Genomic DNA, 15,324 nt, shown 5'->3' on the forward strand with positions numbered 1-15,324 from the left:
CACCGAGTCCGTCCGGCCCTGCCTATGCGACACAGGTACTTGCCGAAGCAGCCGTGCCCCGACAGCACCTGCGTCACCCTGAACGACAGGGAGCCGTGCCTTCTCCCGAGCCAGTCGTCGAGCACTGGCCGGATCGCCTCGACGGTGGCGAGGCCGGCGGTAGGGCGCAGAAGCCTCTGCCGCCATTCCGCCACCAAGACCTGACGGAGCTCTGCTCGGCGCTGCGCTATCTGCCGCTGCACCGGCCTCGAGTCCCGTGCGCTCTTCCTCGCGCCACCGATACAGCGACGCGAGTACTTTAGCCTCTAGGTCCCAGGGCGGGGATCCGGCCAGGACGCAAGCCGCCTCGTAGGAAATCGTGCGATACCCGCGGACGACTCTGACGGCCATCGCCCTCTGCGGTCTGCGCAGAATGGCTAGAGTGCTGGCCGCCAGGTCCATCGCCCCACAGGGGCCCCATAGGCCATGGACCGCACGATTCCCACGTACAACCGCCTACAGGCGGCGCTCGGGCCCCCCATGTTAGGAAGCAACGTTGACAGCGCGCCCGCTGCACCCATCAGCTTGGGCACCAGCCGCCGGAAGTGGGGGCCGAATTCCCATCGGCTGTCGAGCACCAATCCCAGATACTTCATGGTGGACTCGACAGCTATCCGGCTCCACCGACCACGATGTGTGATCCCGACGGCGGCGCGCGTCGGGGGCCATGAAACACCATGGCCTCCGACTTGTTGAGGGCCACCTCCAGGCCCAGGCGCCGGATGCGGTTCACCACCTGTGACACCGCAGCCGTGGCTATCAACGCTGCTTCCCTGTGCGAGCTCCCCCGGGCAGTGACAAGCGTGTCGTCCGCATAACACGTCAAGTCGGCGCCCGACGGGAGTTCGCCTCTCAGCACCCAATCGTAACCGATGTTCCACAGGAGCGGCCCCAGCACCGATCCCTGTGGAACACCGCACGTCATGAGGTGCCGACCGGCACCGTCATGTCCCCGATATGTGACGCATCTACCTTCTAGGTAGGCCCCTACTGTGCGACGGAGGTAGGGAGGCACGCGGTGATATCTCAGTGCCTCCCGAATACAGCTCCAGGGCAGGGTGTTGAACGCGTTGGAGATGTCTAAAGACACCGCCAACACCACCCCACCCTGGGACACCGTCTCAACCTAACCTAACCTAACCTTACCTCCGAGTCAAAGGCCTTCTCATAGTCCACAAATGCTAGACACAGGGGCTGATTATACTCTTCGTAAGGCGGCCAACTTTCCTAAAACTGAATGCGGGACTTAACCTTTCGTGAAAGGGGGGGGAGGCACTGAAGAATGATCGGACGGAACTGATAAAGTACAAACCTATAAGAAAGCAAAAAGCTATAATTTAACCTATCAATATCGTGTCACAGCGTTCACTAATGTCTTATTTTCAAAATCATTAGGCCTCACGAGTTCAGTAGAAATAAAGAGAACGAGATTATATTATAGGTAATCTGTGTTCCTGCACTGTTGAGCGTGCGCGCAGGTGGGTGTTGTGTAGAAGTGTGGTAGCAAAATAGGGATGCGGGACATGCCGGACGCATACAACGTTTTGCGGGACTATTTTACTAATAATTTCAAAACGGGATTTCGTCAAGCATTGCGGGATTGTCCCGCAGAATGCGGGACGGTTGGCCGCCTTAACTCTTCGGTCTTCTGTATAATCTGCCGCACCGTGTGGATGTGGTCTATGGTGCCGTATCCGCTCCGAAACCCAGCCTGCTCCGGTGGTTGGAATTCGTCGAGTCTTTGCGCAAGTCGGTTCACTCTTGAGAACAGCTTATATAAGGTGTAAAAAAATTAACCATATGAAATTACAGGAAATATTCGGAGTTTCTAAATAAAAATCCGTTTCTAAGATATTCAATACTTTAAACTACGCGAAAAATATTGAATATGCGCGCTGTACATTGTGTCGGGCGCCGCTCGCGCCGCACTGTGTTTTCATTAGAACAAGCTAGCTAGACAAAAGTCACTGTTGAATTTCCTGTAATTTATCACATGAGCCTAGAGCCACATAAATGCATGTCCCAATTCTAAGAATTGTTTTGCTTCAATGTCAACTACTGGTAAGATAATGAGGGCAGTATAAAAGAGAAGAGGTAAAAAATTACTTATTACTTGCATTTTTGCGCTTATCGAAGTAACAACATATGACAGTGAGTTTAAGTTTTTTTAAAAGTGTTAGTAATGGATCTTCAAGTAAAAGGTATGTACTTTTCAATTCTAGTTAGAAAATAGATATACTTTCACCTCACTGTTTTTAAATACCTAGAGTTTTAAAGAGTATGTTATTTTTGGTCAATTTTCTGAATTAATTGGACTAGAAAGTACTTGTACCCTTATGTACCCGGGCTGAAAATGATATGTATTACAGCCATATCTGTTAGCTTTTATATTTTACTCATTTTGATCCGCGCATTTGAGTGCAACTTTGTCATTCTGTCTGTTGTTTCAGTATACGAGTTCTCAGTCTCAAAAATGGAGTTTTTTGATGAATGCCAGAAACATCCCAAAGAGAATCGTAATAGTAGACTATATGACTTTCTATCGATGAAACGTGATCTTGGGAATATCACGGAAGCATCTGCGCGGGAAATTAAAATGACAATTGGAAGATTGTCATCCAAATATGTAGAGAAATGTTAAAGTTCTGGAAAGCGTCGCGATCGTTTTCTGACTAAGAATTCTGAGTGGTTATCTGGTGATTTTTCGTTCAGAGTATCCATCTATTACTCAGCACCATCATCATCAAGTAAGACTTCGGTTTCTGGGTGTCCATCGGTGGATTTTACCGAAGCTAGTGAAAAAACGAAAAGGAGGCGCGTGGACGACCTTCTTCAAACACGGGATGTAAACCAGTTAATAGTGGCTGCTGAACTATCAGCGCGATTGTCTGGACATCGGAACTTCTGTGATTAAAGATGCAAGTCAAAGTCCTGAAAAGTGCCAAATAATGAGAGCAAGTGTGAGTGTACGCGAAGAATCGAAATGTTTGTCAAAGGAAGAGGCTTTGGCATATTACGTAGATGCAAAATCTTAAAAAATGCCAAATATTTAAAAACTGTAACTCCTGGTTCATCACTATCCCTTAATAAGCAAATGGGGGTGCTATGGAAGTTCCAGTCATAATCAAAATCTAAACTCATTTATTCAAACTTGGCTGCAAAACAGCACTTTTCGAACGTCAAAAAAAAAATACAAAAGACAGCGCCCCCTCTCCCCCCTCCTTCTGTAAATGTAAGTTCTAGTGTAAGTCATAGTAGTTTTTATCAAAATATCAATAGAGCTCTAAATAATATTGTACTAATCAATTTATTAGAATGTGTACCTTATCTAACTTTATTATTAGTTGTAGTTAAAAATATTGATAAAAAGTACTAATAGTGTCCCATTGTGTAATTAGTAGCTAGGCTATTAGTAGTTGAGTATTTTATGAGAATTGTTAATTTTATTTATTGTTGTCTTTTAATTGTCCGTCATAAACGAAATATCTTTTGTCATTTTTTGTTTTTTTGGTGCATGTGACCCTCCCTACCTCTTTTTATTTGGGTGTTTGGTGCTAAAACCGCATTAGAATATCATAATAAAGCCATACGAAGCAAAATACCCCAATAAATAATTTTGTCTAGCTAGCTTGTTCTAATGAAACCACTGTGCGCCGCCCGCTTGTAGGCATGAACGAGAGTAGTGGCACAAAATACATAGGTACAGAAGTCAATCTACATACAAAGCGCGTTCGAGTCACGCAGACAAAGGTGTCTCTGTGTGCGTGTTCACAGACGCGCTGTCTCAAAACAACTCAAAACAGTGCGAGCGCGGCTGCCGCTTTCTTGAGATAAGCGCGTCACACAAAGGTAGATAAATGTGCACGCGTTGTGATACCTACCTAACTGTAATTTGACTGTAATATTTTTAATTTTAATAACAAAAGAAAAAGTAATAATGGAGCAACAAAATTCGTATTATAATTGAACAAGTTGACGGTTGTTTTATACAACAATAAACAGTGAATTGTCGTTTTTTTAGCCTGCCGTATTACCTATAGTATGTACCTACTTATTTTCTCATATTTCGATGGTTCGTTTAATAAACGCAGTAGGTAGGTACAGTTAGGTGGGTAGGTAAGCGCCCCGGGGGCGGCCTCTGGCCCAATGCCGTAATAAGTTTTGCTAGTGTCGACCCAGGCGAACCTGCCTACCTACCCTCAAAGATTATTGCTAGTAGGAGTTGATAATTTTTGTGATCATGGCGAGACTATGTTGTAAGGTAGACGAAATAAAACTCGCACATCAAGTTTTCTGTAGGTAGAAGCAAGCTTAGATCAGGGACTGTACCAACCCATTACATACAAAAATACTTTTTTCACAAGTAAAGAGTAGGGTAAGTATATATGTATGAATAACAAAATTATAAATTGCGGTTTCTGAAAAACGGTATCTCGTTCAAACGAATTTCCGTTGAAAGTGTTTATTAACCTCTTGTATGCCACATTAAATATTTTATTATTATTGGTTTATATTTCATTTTTCCTGTGTTATTCTCAACAATACATCAAATAATTAGATACGAGTACCACTACCACGTTAGTTTTATGCGCATAAAACAGTTGACAACCCTAGCGCGACCGCCGAGTTTAGGCATGAAAAGTGAAGTACATACATGAGATTGACTTCTGTACCTATGTATTTTGTGGTAGTGGCGCGGCCGCGCGCACTGTACATTCACCCCTACGATACCGCCGTTTTGTTAACAGCTGATTCAATTTTTCTGCCTGACTGTTTATTGGATTTAATTGCAATTGTTAATTTTAATACTCGTATTGATAAATAATTATTAATTGTTTAAATTAAGTTTACGGTACGATCAAAAGTGAATTATTCAATTTACAATTATTTTGAAACCATTTCATAGAAGTAGGTATAAATTCTTACCTTATTTACAAAAGATGCTGGAAGTGTCCACCGTTTTGACCAATGCACAAGAGGGGACGACGTATCACATTGTTTTTTACCGCGATTAATGTGTCTCTGTCACTTTTAACCACGTTAAATGCACTCACTATGCGGGTTTTTAATTCGTCCACATTTCGAATATTGTTACCACTGTGTCCATACACTAAGTCTTTTACACGGTCCCAGAGATAGAAATCTAGGGGTGTAAGGTCGGGCGATCGAGGAGGCCAAGCAATAGGTCCTCCACGGCCTATCCAGTGGTTAGGATAGGTAGCGTCGAGATACGAACGAACTGCTCGGTGATAATGTGCAGGAGCTCCGTCTTGCTGGAAAAAATGGTGCCTTGTTTCGGCAAGAGACACATCTTCCAACATGTCTTGCACAGACTGAAGCAATCCTAAATATGTTTCACCGTTTAGGCGTTCTAGGAAGATAGGTCCGAGTACCGTCTGCCCTATGATTCCAGCCCATACATTCACTGAGAACCGGTGCTGAAAATGGTCTGGAACCACAGCGTGCGGGTTTTCGTACGACCACCAGTGAGCATTGCGGATGTTGAATAAGCCCACTCTACTAAACGTGGACTCGTCCGTCCATAAAATGTTCCTGCTAGGTTCTTCCACCAACCACCTACAAAATGCCAGCCTCGGTTCAAAATCTGTAGGTATCAGTTCCTGTACTCTTAAGAAGTGGTATGGATGTTGGCCTTCTTCACGTAGAATGTGCCAGGCAGTAGTGTGACTTATGCCTAAGTCCCGACCTGCATCACGTGTGCTCGCGTGTGGGTTATCACTGAAGTAGTCCAGTACTCGTTCTTCAAGGTCACTAGCGATGCGTAGCCTCCCGGTATCGGCTTGATGAGGTCGAAACTGTCCGTTGTCGAGTAAGCGCTGGTACACTCCCAGGATTGTTTGAATCGCAGGCACTCGTCGCTGGTTACCGTACAATTCACGGTACCGGTTACGTGCTGCGGTCAAACTTTCACCGGTCACAACATAGCACACTATCATGTCTAAATACTCGCGATTTGAGTACGTAAACGGCATTTTAAATATTTTACACGGAATTGCGTGAGCGCGAGAGTAACGGCACAACACACCCTTCTAGCGCGACCGATAACGGACGACTGCGGGCGGAGGGCGGGTGGGCGACCGGCGCAGCGGCAACTTTAGGTAGACAGCGCGGCGCCGATCCGCGAGCGCAGCCCTGAGTACAGCGCGCATACAAAAATTACCCTACATTATTTTTTTTCTAATTTAGTAATTTTGTTTCAATGAGCGATAGCGAGGGAATCAAAAGAGCACAAGGTGAAAAATCTTTGCACTCGGGTGCAACACGTAACTTTTCATCCCACCTCATCGAGGAAATTACTAAATGCAAAAAAACAAAATGGCGCGCACATATGAGTATCAAATTAAAAAGAAGTACCTATTTAAGTTCATTTATTTGAAAACTCAGTTTAAAAATGAAACGAGGTTAAAAATCTATGTAAAAACAATAGTAAAAATTACTCAATTAATTGAATAATTATTTTAAGCAGTATTTTATTTTTTTAATATGTATTTGTTTGAAAAGTCTTATCAAGATTGTCACAAATGGAGTATTGCACACGATGTTCTAAATTCAAATCACTTTGCTGCTCTAGAGGATAAAGACGGCTTTTGCGCTCAGATATCAAAGGGTAAAACTACTTTCCGAGATGGTGGGATGAAAAGTATATACTATAATTCGTTATAAGACATAAGTTAGTTACCCTTACCTGAAGTGAAGATTTATTTACACACTACCATTGAGCAGTTAATTAACTTTGAAAATTATTCATCATTTACTAAACTTCAACGCGTAATAGCATTTGTCAAAAGATTTATTAATAACTCTAAGAACCCACATGTAAAACGTACGGGTTTTTTAACAAAGGAAGAATTAAATCAGTCTTTCCATAGTCTCTGCTTTATAGCTCAACAACAAACATTTTCAGTAGAGTACAAACTTTTAAAACAAAACAAATCATTAAGCGCTAAGTCCAAAATTTTACCATTATCACCATTTATTGATGACAATGATTTGATTAGAGTTGGTGGCAGAATTTAAGCTTCTGATAGGCTTTCCGAATATAAGCTTTCCATATGATAGGAAGCATCAAATACTTCTTGACTCTTCTCACCATTTAACCAAGTTATTCTTTCGGAAAGAACATGGACGTCAGATGCACGCTGGGCCACAACTTTTACTAGCTACCGTTCGAGATACCATTTGGCCTATAAACGGTCGTCATCTGGCTCGCCGCACAGTACACAACTGTACAACATGTAGAAGAGTGTTCGTTTCAGTAGGGGTAGATTTCGCTGGCCCGTTCTTTATCATTAACCGAAGAGGACGAGGAGCGAGACTGACAAAATCTTACTTGTGCTTATTCATTTGCATGCGCTACAAGTGCATACATTTAGAGGCAGTAGGTGACCTATCCAAGGATGACTTTTTGATGACCTTAAAACGATTCATCGCACGACGAGGCAAGCCAGCGGAAATATTCTCCGATAACGGTCGTAATTTTGTCGCAGCTGCTAAGGAGTTAGGATCATTTTTAAAAATAAATAACCACTTGTTTTCCGACTTCGCTGCACAAGAGGGTATAAAATTTAATTTCATCCCTGCTTACTCCCCTCATTTCGGCGGCATTTGGGAATCAGGCATCAAATCCGCAAAACACCACGTCAAACGCGTTATAGGCAATCTTCACCTGACCTTTGAAGAATTGCAGACATTATTTGCGCAAGTGGAGGCAATATTAAATAGCCGGCCCTTATGTCCCATGACTTCAAATCCCAATGACTTCCTTCCTCTCTCTCCTGGACACTTTCTCATAGGGAGAACGCTAACTGCGTTTCCGTATCCACAAATAGAAGAGGTGGACCCCAACAAGCTGAAGCGGTTTCAGAGATTAAAAAAAATTAGACAGCACTTTTGGCGTCGTTGGCAAAATGAATATATAAATGAATTACAGAGAAGACAGAAATGGTTAAAGGATACGTCACAACTCAAAGTGGATGACTTAGTCCTGATCAAGGAAGAAAACTTGCCACCGCTGTGTTGGAGATTAGGAAGAGTCACGAAATTGTTTCCGGGACCCGATGGAGTAATACGAGGGGCAGATGTGAGGACATACCAACTGCCTTCGACGAACTTTGGTACGCTTGTGTCCCCTTCCTGGTCCAGAAGAAGAGATCTCTATTGAAAGAGAAGCCTTTCAAATGGGGGAGCATGGCGCGGCCTGAAGCGCCAATACATTTTTTCATAGCAACGCGCATCTCAACGGGTCACGGTTCATCGTCCTAGGCGTCAAGAAATGACGTACATTTTTTATGGAGATACCTACGTTACAAATTATTTTTTATTATATTCATTCACCGTCACTTTTATGCTGTTCACGTCAGCTCCATGTATTTTCAAGTTTTTGCAAGTATACACACGTAAAATCAAGTTCCCGAGTTTTATTTACACCCAGAATAGGACCCTCTTATGTCTAACAAGCAGACAATAATAATATATATGACAGGAACATACTTTGCTGTTTAATTTGCTTACTCCAAACCCCATGGAATTATTTACCAGCGATGTAATCCTTATTACCTCTTGCGAGTAGTAGCGAGTGTAACATCCACCAGATACAAGAACCCACCGCTCTCAGAACGCATCCCAAACGAGCCAGCTGAGCGCAGACCTAGGTAAGGTGGGGAAACTCATCTACCCCTATAGTCTGCAACATAGTATGCAACAATAATGTCCTCTTAGCCAATTATCGGCTACGGCGGCTGTTCTCATGTAAGGAGATTAGCCAACTGCCCAGGAAATATTATAGTGCACAAGAATTTGCGAGGTGACACACAGACACAGGTGCACTCACTATTCCTTCACTTCCATAGCCCGATGGGACGGCAATCCAACACGACCGGAGAGATCAGGCCCAGGACCGACATTTACGTGCTCTTCGATGCACAAATACTTCCAGGCTGCGGGCTGTTTCGTGAAAGTCTCTAAAACCCACAAAGCGATTTCGTGGATGACAAAATCGAGAAATGTTGACGATTTAACGATCTGGTCAAATTAACATGAACATTTCATGAAACGCAACCATTTCATGAAATGCTCAAGCTTTTCATGAAGTGGTCAATTCTACGATATGGCTACGACACGTACACTTGCACTACCTTGAGGCTATACCTGTCGGTGAGCTTTATGATAAGGTACGCTACCCTGTTCGACACACTAGACACCTCCACAACGTTATCAGCTAGGGACTTATTAACCAGAAACCCAACGCCACCTTGGGATTGTTGGTCTCCCTCTCGGAAGTACATTAGGTGACCTGATCCGAGGGTTATGGTGTCCTCCCCCTCTCTTCGAACTTCACATAACCCTAATATATGCCACCTAATCTTCCCAAGTTCCACCTCGAGTTGCGCCAGATGCGAGTCAAGCCGTAGCGTGCGGCCGTTGTACGTCGCCAGAGTCAGTTTTGTTTGGTGGCCTCCCGTACCCCGGAGATTCTTCGCACCACCTTTCCCGCCGTAACCACGAACTAGGGGCCGTGGCTTTTTTGTTCTGCCCATAGGAAGAATTTAGCCTACTGCTATCACGCTGGCCAGACGGGTTGATAGAGGTTTTTTTTTTTCGAGTTTTCCTTCTCTCATTTACTCCCCTTATGTACTCAACCTCATCAACTCCCCGCCAGCCGTCATCATTAAATTGGCCTTTTTTTGTTGAAAGATCATTTTAAGAGGTAAGGTAAAAATTTTTGTTCTAAGCCTTTTTATTGTCTCACTGTTGGGCTGCGGCGTCCTCTCACACGGAGGAGGATTGAATATTAATCTTGCTCAATGCGGGTTGGTGATTTCAGATCGCAAAAGTAGCCCGACATATTGCTTCATCACATGTCACGACGAAGAAGCACTGGTCAACAAAAAATCGAGAATAATATCTAGATCAGTTTTATTATTATTTTATAATAGTTATTTACAAAGTTATAACAGATAAATGCTCTCCGAGTCCCCGCTGTGTATCCATCCAATACTGTTTAGTCATCCTCGTGCAGCGAGAACAGCTTGGCCACCTCGAACAGGTCGTCGAACTCGCCCTGCGCCAGCACCTGCACACGGAGTTACATGAGATGAGCGCAAGCCGCCAGCCGGCACGACGTGACGTCACGCGCACTGACCTGACGCGCCACGTGCATGCGGTTGAACAGGTTCCACAGCAGCACGCCCACCACGCGCCGCTCGCGCAGGTAGAACACCACGCCGCGCTCGTAGCGCCGCGCCGCCGCGTCCGCCTCCGCCGCGCCGCCCGCGTCCGACGCCGCCGCCACCGGCCGCAGCGCGCCCGCCTCGCCCGCCACCGCGCCACCCTCGCCCGCCGCCGCCTCCAGCTGCGCCGCCGCCGCCGTGTCCGTCACCGCGTCGGCGGAGAACACGCCCACGGTGGGGAGTCGCGAGTCGATGATGCCGATGGCCTGCGAACAGACGGAGTGAGCGCGGCCGCCGGCGCGGGCAGTGCCGGGGCCGGCCGCGACGCTCACCTCGTAGCCGAGCTGCGGCCCGAGGTCGCTCCAGAACATGCTCTGGTGCGTGTAGTGCTTGGGCGGCGCGACACCGGCCATGTTCTCGCCGGCCAGGCGGCCCGACACGACGGCGTGGTCGTGGTGCTCCACGCGCCGCCGCCCCAGCACCACGTCGTAGAAGCAGGCCACGTCGCCCGCCGCGTACACGTCGGTGCGCGCCTGCAGCTCCGCGTTCACCAGCAGCCCGCCCAGCTCCGGGTGCGTCTCCAGCTCCGACGCGCGCGCCAGCTCCTCGTCCACCTCGCTGCCCACACACTCCACCACCAGGTCCGCGCGCAGCTCCTCGCCCGAGGCCAGCCGCAGCGCCACGCCGCGCGCGTCGGGCGCCGCCGCCACCACCTCGGCGGCGGGGCGCAGCGCCACGCCCGCCTCGCGCAGGCGCCGCGCCGCCTCCTGCGCCAGGTAGGGCGGCAGCACGCCCGCCAGCGGCGCGCGCTCGCGGAACAGCTGCAGCACCTCGCGCCCGTCCGCCAGCAGGCGCTCGGCCAGCGCCGCGCTCAGCTCGGACGCCAGGAAGCCGCCGCCCAGCACGGCCACGCGCCGCACGCCGGGCCGCTCCAGCTCCTGCGCCAGCCGCGCCGCGTCGCGCACGCCGCGCAGCGCCAGCGCGCGCCCGGCGGCCGCCGCTCGCGCAGCGTTCGCCGCGCGCGCACGCCGGTGGCCACGAGGCACTTGTCGTAGTGCACGCGCACGGGCTCGCGGCCCGGCGCGCGCAGCTCGGCCTCGTGGCGCACGGCGTCCAGGCGCACCACGCGCCAGCCGCGCGCCACGGCCGCGCCGCCCGCGCTGTCGGGCAGGCTGGCCACGGGCGTGTAGAAGGCGGGCGGCTCGTAGGCCACGGAGCGGCGGCGCCCGTTCCACTGGCGGAAGGAGAGCGCGTCCAGGTGCGGCGCGCGCGTAGCCAGGTCGGGCTCGCGCCACAGCTCCTTGCTGAGCGGCGGCCGCATGTAGGGCAGCTCGGGCTCGGCGCCCACCAGCAGCACGCGCGCGTCGGGCCGCGCCGAGCGGATGGCGCGCATGGCCGCGAACGAGGCCGTGCCCGCGCCCACCAGCAGGAACTGCACGCGCCGCGGGATGTCCTCGCCAGAGCTGGGGATGGGCTCGGGCTCTGACGCCGCGCTCGCCGCGCTGGGCTCCGGCTGGACTGCCGGCTGGCTCTCGTTGTCCTCGCTCAGTTTTCTATAGAAGTAGACCTGAAAGCGACGGACACAAGTGACAGTGTACCGGCGCTAACGCTAGGGACGCGGCGCGAGATGCGAGCGTGCTACAAACCCCGCCGAGCGACGCCGTGACGGTGACGGCGGTGGCCGTGAGCAGCCAGGAGCGGCGCGGTGGGGGCGGCGGCGGGGGCGGGGGCGGAGAGCGCGGGGGCGGCGCGCGGGGGCCGGGGGGGGCGCCATCGCTGTCGCCTCGCGACGACGTCAGTACTGTCTGCAAGGTACAGGGTACACGTTATATGAACCATTTTATAATTTCAGACGGTATATTGACATTTCAAGCTGTACAGTGTATTTTAGCTACTATAAATACTTAAATTATTTAATATTTAGTGTGGGTTTGACAGTAAGTAACTACATAAACTATAAAACTTTTTAAAATCGATCAAAACACTAAAGCAAAAAACTTTAGGTGCATCGGCCTAGAATTCGGTGTCTAATGGATGTTACTTAGTTAATTTTGCCACTGACTTCTAGGCCGATGCACCTAAAGTTAGTTTTTTTTTTGCTTTTTAGAGTTTTGGGAAGTCGGTTTAATTTTTTTGTAAAAAAGTTTTTTATTTAAAGCTTTTCAGTGATACGTATAGTTGTCACTATCCATACAAGTGGGAAGTTCTCATCAATACAAAGAATATAAGTCCAAATACGAGGTATTTTACATATTCAGTTGTCGAGTTCCCTCGACTTTCTCTGGTCTCCATCATCAGGTCAGCTTCAAACCTTCACTGTTGCAAAGGTCTTGTCAATACAAATAATTTAAGCCCAAACACGAGTTAGTTTACATATTCAGTTGTCGAGTTCCCTCGACCCTCTCTGGTTTCCATCATCAGATCAGCTCCAAATCTTCACTGTTGAATAGTGCTTTTAGGCGTACACCTGAGTATCAAGTTTTTACCCTATGTATGCCTACAACTTTCGAAGGTTGCCCTCGATTTCTCAGGGTTTCCATCATCAGATCCTGACCTGATGACTATGGGACCAACTGGCAGCTATTCCGAGTCGAACAAAAAAATAATCACGTAAATCGGTCCATAAACCTCGGAGTAATCGATGTATACAGATAAAAAAAAAACAAAAACATACTGGCCGAATTGATAACCTCCTCCTTTTTGGGAAGTCGGTTAAAAAGGAAAGAATTACCTTGGTGGAGGTTGTGTGATTGTACCCTTTGCAGCAAAAAGTTTTAGCGAATCTATTCACCTGGGTAACCACGTTTGTGGGAGAACACTGAGTTTGCATGGGTTCATGATTAAAGTTCAGTACTTATACTAGGCTAAAATGATAGTGCTGAATGGAAACACAATTTTGCTAACTAAAACTGATTTACAAAAAAGGGAAGTCAGGCTCATCAATACTGTTGCCAACTCTGGCCACATTGAGTTAAAGTTCACAATAGTGATGAACAGTTTACTATCTCACTAAATAGGACTACAATAATACATTTCTGTGGTTTCAGTGGGACCTCCTTCCCATACCAAACATTGCCTTGAAAAAATGATCCCTTGTATGCAGTTATATTAGAATTAGAATAAAAATTATATTACTTGAAGCTGCATAAGCAGTTTGCTCATTTTTATTATTATATCTAAGTGTCATTTTACAAAACCAAAAATAGAAAGGCTTTTTGTAATCGGTTGAGGAATAAGTAGAACACAACAATATCTGGCACAGCATGGTAACCTGAACACAACGTGTGCAACTCTGACTTGTGGCCATGCTATTGTTTTCCTTGCAGTATGGGTAACACTGTAGGGAACACCAAGATTATTAATCAAAGTAACCTACCGTTCTATAATGCTTAATTCTCCTTGGATGCTTGAAAAATAAATAGACTTATCATAACTGCTCACTATTTAATTCAATTCATAGTGAATAATAATGAAGTATTGGGTTGTCCGGGTAACTGGGTTGTGGGGGTCAGATAGGGCAGCCGCTCCTTGTAAAGCACTGGTACACAGCTGCATCCAGTTAGACTGGAAGCCGACCCCAACATAGTTGGGAAAAAGACTTGGAGGATGAGGATGATGAGTGAAGTATTAAAATGTTCATTGTAAGTTAATCTGTATGCCTCTTGTGAAGTTTTTTAAATATTATTTTTATTTCAATTTATTCCATTTTAGTTAGTAGATGTATAATTTGTGGTTGGCCACTGTGTAAATAAGAGTGATATTAAAATTGAAAGATAAATTACATGTAAACTAGCAACTACAAGAAAGTCAATCTTCTGCCACCTACTTTGTTAAGGAGAGTAAATTAAAATCTTAGGTCTAACTGCAGTGATTTCAAATTAAAGGAAGGTCTAGACACAAGTGCCTTATTCAGAGACCGGCAGTGTGGTGTAGTGAGTGGGTTCCACCAAACAATAGTTACCTGTGAGGAGGGAGCCTGCGTGCTCAGCGAGCTGGTGCCTGCAACAAGGAGCAGCGGTTACGCTCACGCCTGCACTGTGGGCCATCGAGACCAATAATGCTGACAAACATCACTCGATTCTGACCAACTCAACTGTTACATACATCAGAAAATGCATTCAACACTAAAATCCGTCACTTAGATGATCCACTGAACTAATACTATAGTTACTTCTATAAAGCAACTTCAGTTTTATCATAATTATGCCCAAAAAAGTCAAAAGGGCTTATATTAAGTTCCAAGTTATGGTCATATGGAATCGAGTATAAACATTCCAAGAACACTACACGTAGTTTATGACAAAGTCGATGTACAAAACTTACGGAACAGCTTGTACACATCTCTTCTCGCCGCCGAGAGCAGTTCGAGAGCTTGACTCTCGATGTAAATTGCAGATACGGCTTTGACTCTAAGCATTACTAATTATTTTTCACTTCCCTCAAAAACTAAATAAAATATTTAATTGTTATAAAATAGGGTTGATGGATGAAACTTTAATTTAACCCTTTATTCTCATTCCCATACATCTTTGAAATATTATAAAACTGTTGTGAAATTATGACTCGCCGCTAGGTACGAACTAGGTTAGGAAGCTGCCTTTGACTTTGACGTTTTCTATTTCATGACATAACTTTATATAATATCTATGGTTTGAAAATTGTCTAAGATTATTTTATTTTATACTGTTGTTGTTGAAGGCTACGTTTCGTATGCCCCGTATAACGACCACCAGTTTAAACTGTACTTTCATGAAAGAATTTTGGTGTGGGTTAAGGTCACGCGTGGTGTGTGGTGGCGTTGAGCTTCAAAAATATGTTTTTGGGCTTTATTTTAATAGGATTATATTAATCTGTGATCATAGACATAATATTAGTAAACAGGACTGCGCATATAAACCCAAAAAACGAGCCGAGTGAAACAGTTAGTACGGAGGCTGTCTGTCCCTTTCTAATAGGGTGACTATGAGATTAAGCTATGTGAGACAAATCCGAATTTGCTAAGATTATTAAACACAGATTGGTATTGAAGTTTTAACTTACGCAGTTTGTGACCTTAAGATACTAATAAAGGCTTTTAATAATTAGCGGGAATTAG

At 46.3% G+C, this 15,324-nt stretch overlaps 1 protein-coding gene across 1 annotated transcript; it reads right to left on the reverse strand.

Moving 5' to 3' along the window:
* Positions 1 to 9,958: 9,958 nt before the first annotated feature.
* LOC110380382 (apoptosis-inducing factor 1, mitochondrial) lies at positions 9,959 to 14,853 on the reverse strand. The gene is given in 8 exon segments (XM_049841563.2): positions 9,959 to 10,132; positions 10,202 to 10,495; positions 10,562 to 11,238; positions 11,241 to 11,796; positions 11,876 to 12,034; positions 13,606 to 13,635; positions 14,191 to 14,228; positions 14,553 to 14,853. Coding segments are annotated over 8 exon segments (1,920 nt in total). The 5' UTR covers positions 14,647 to 14,853; the 3' UTR covers positions 9,959 to 10,060.
* Positions 14,854 to 15,324: the final 471 nt, after the last annotated feature.

The sequence above is a fragment of the Helicoverpa armigera genome, chromosome 19, assembly GCF_030705265.1.
Source record: "Helicoverpa armigera isolate CAAS_96S chromosome 19, ASM3070526v1, whole genome shotgun sequence".
In the NCBI taxonomy this organism is placed as follows: Eukaryota; Metazoa; Arthropoda; class Insecta; order Lepidoptera; family Noctuidae; genus Helicoverpa; species Helicoverpa armigera.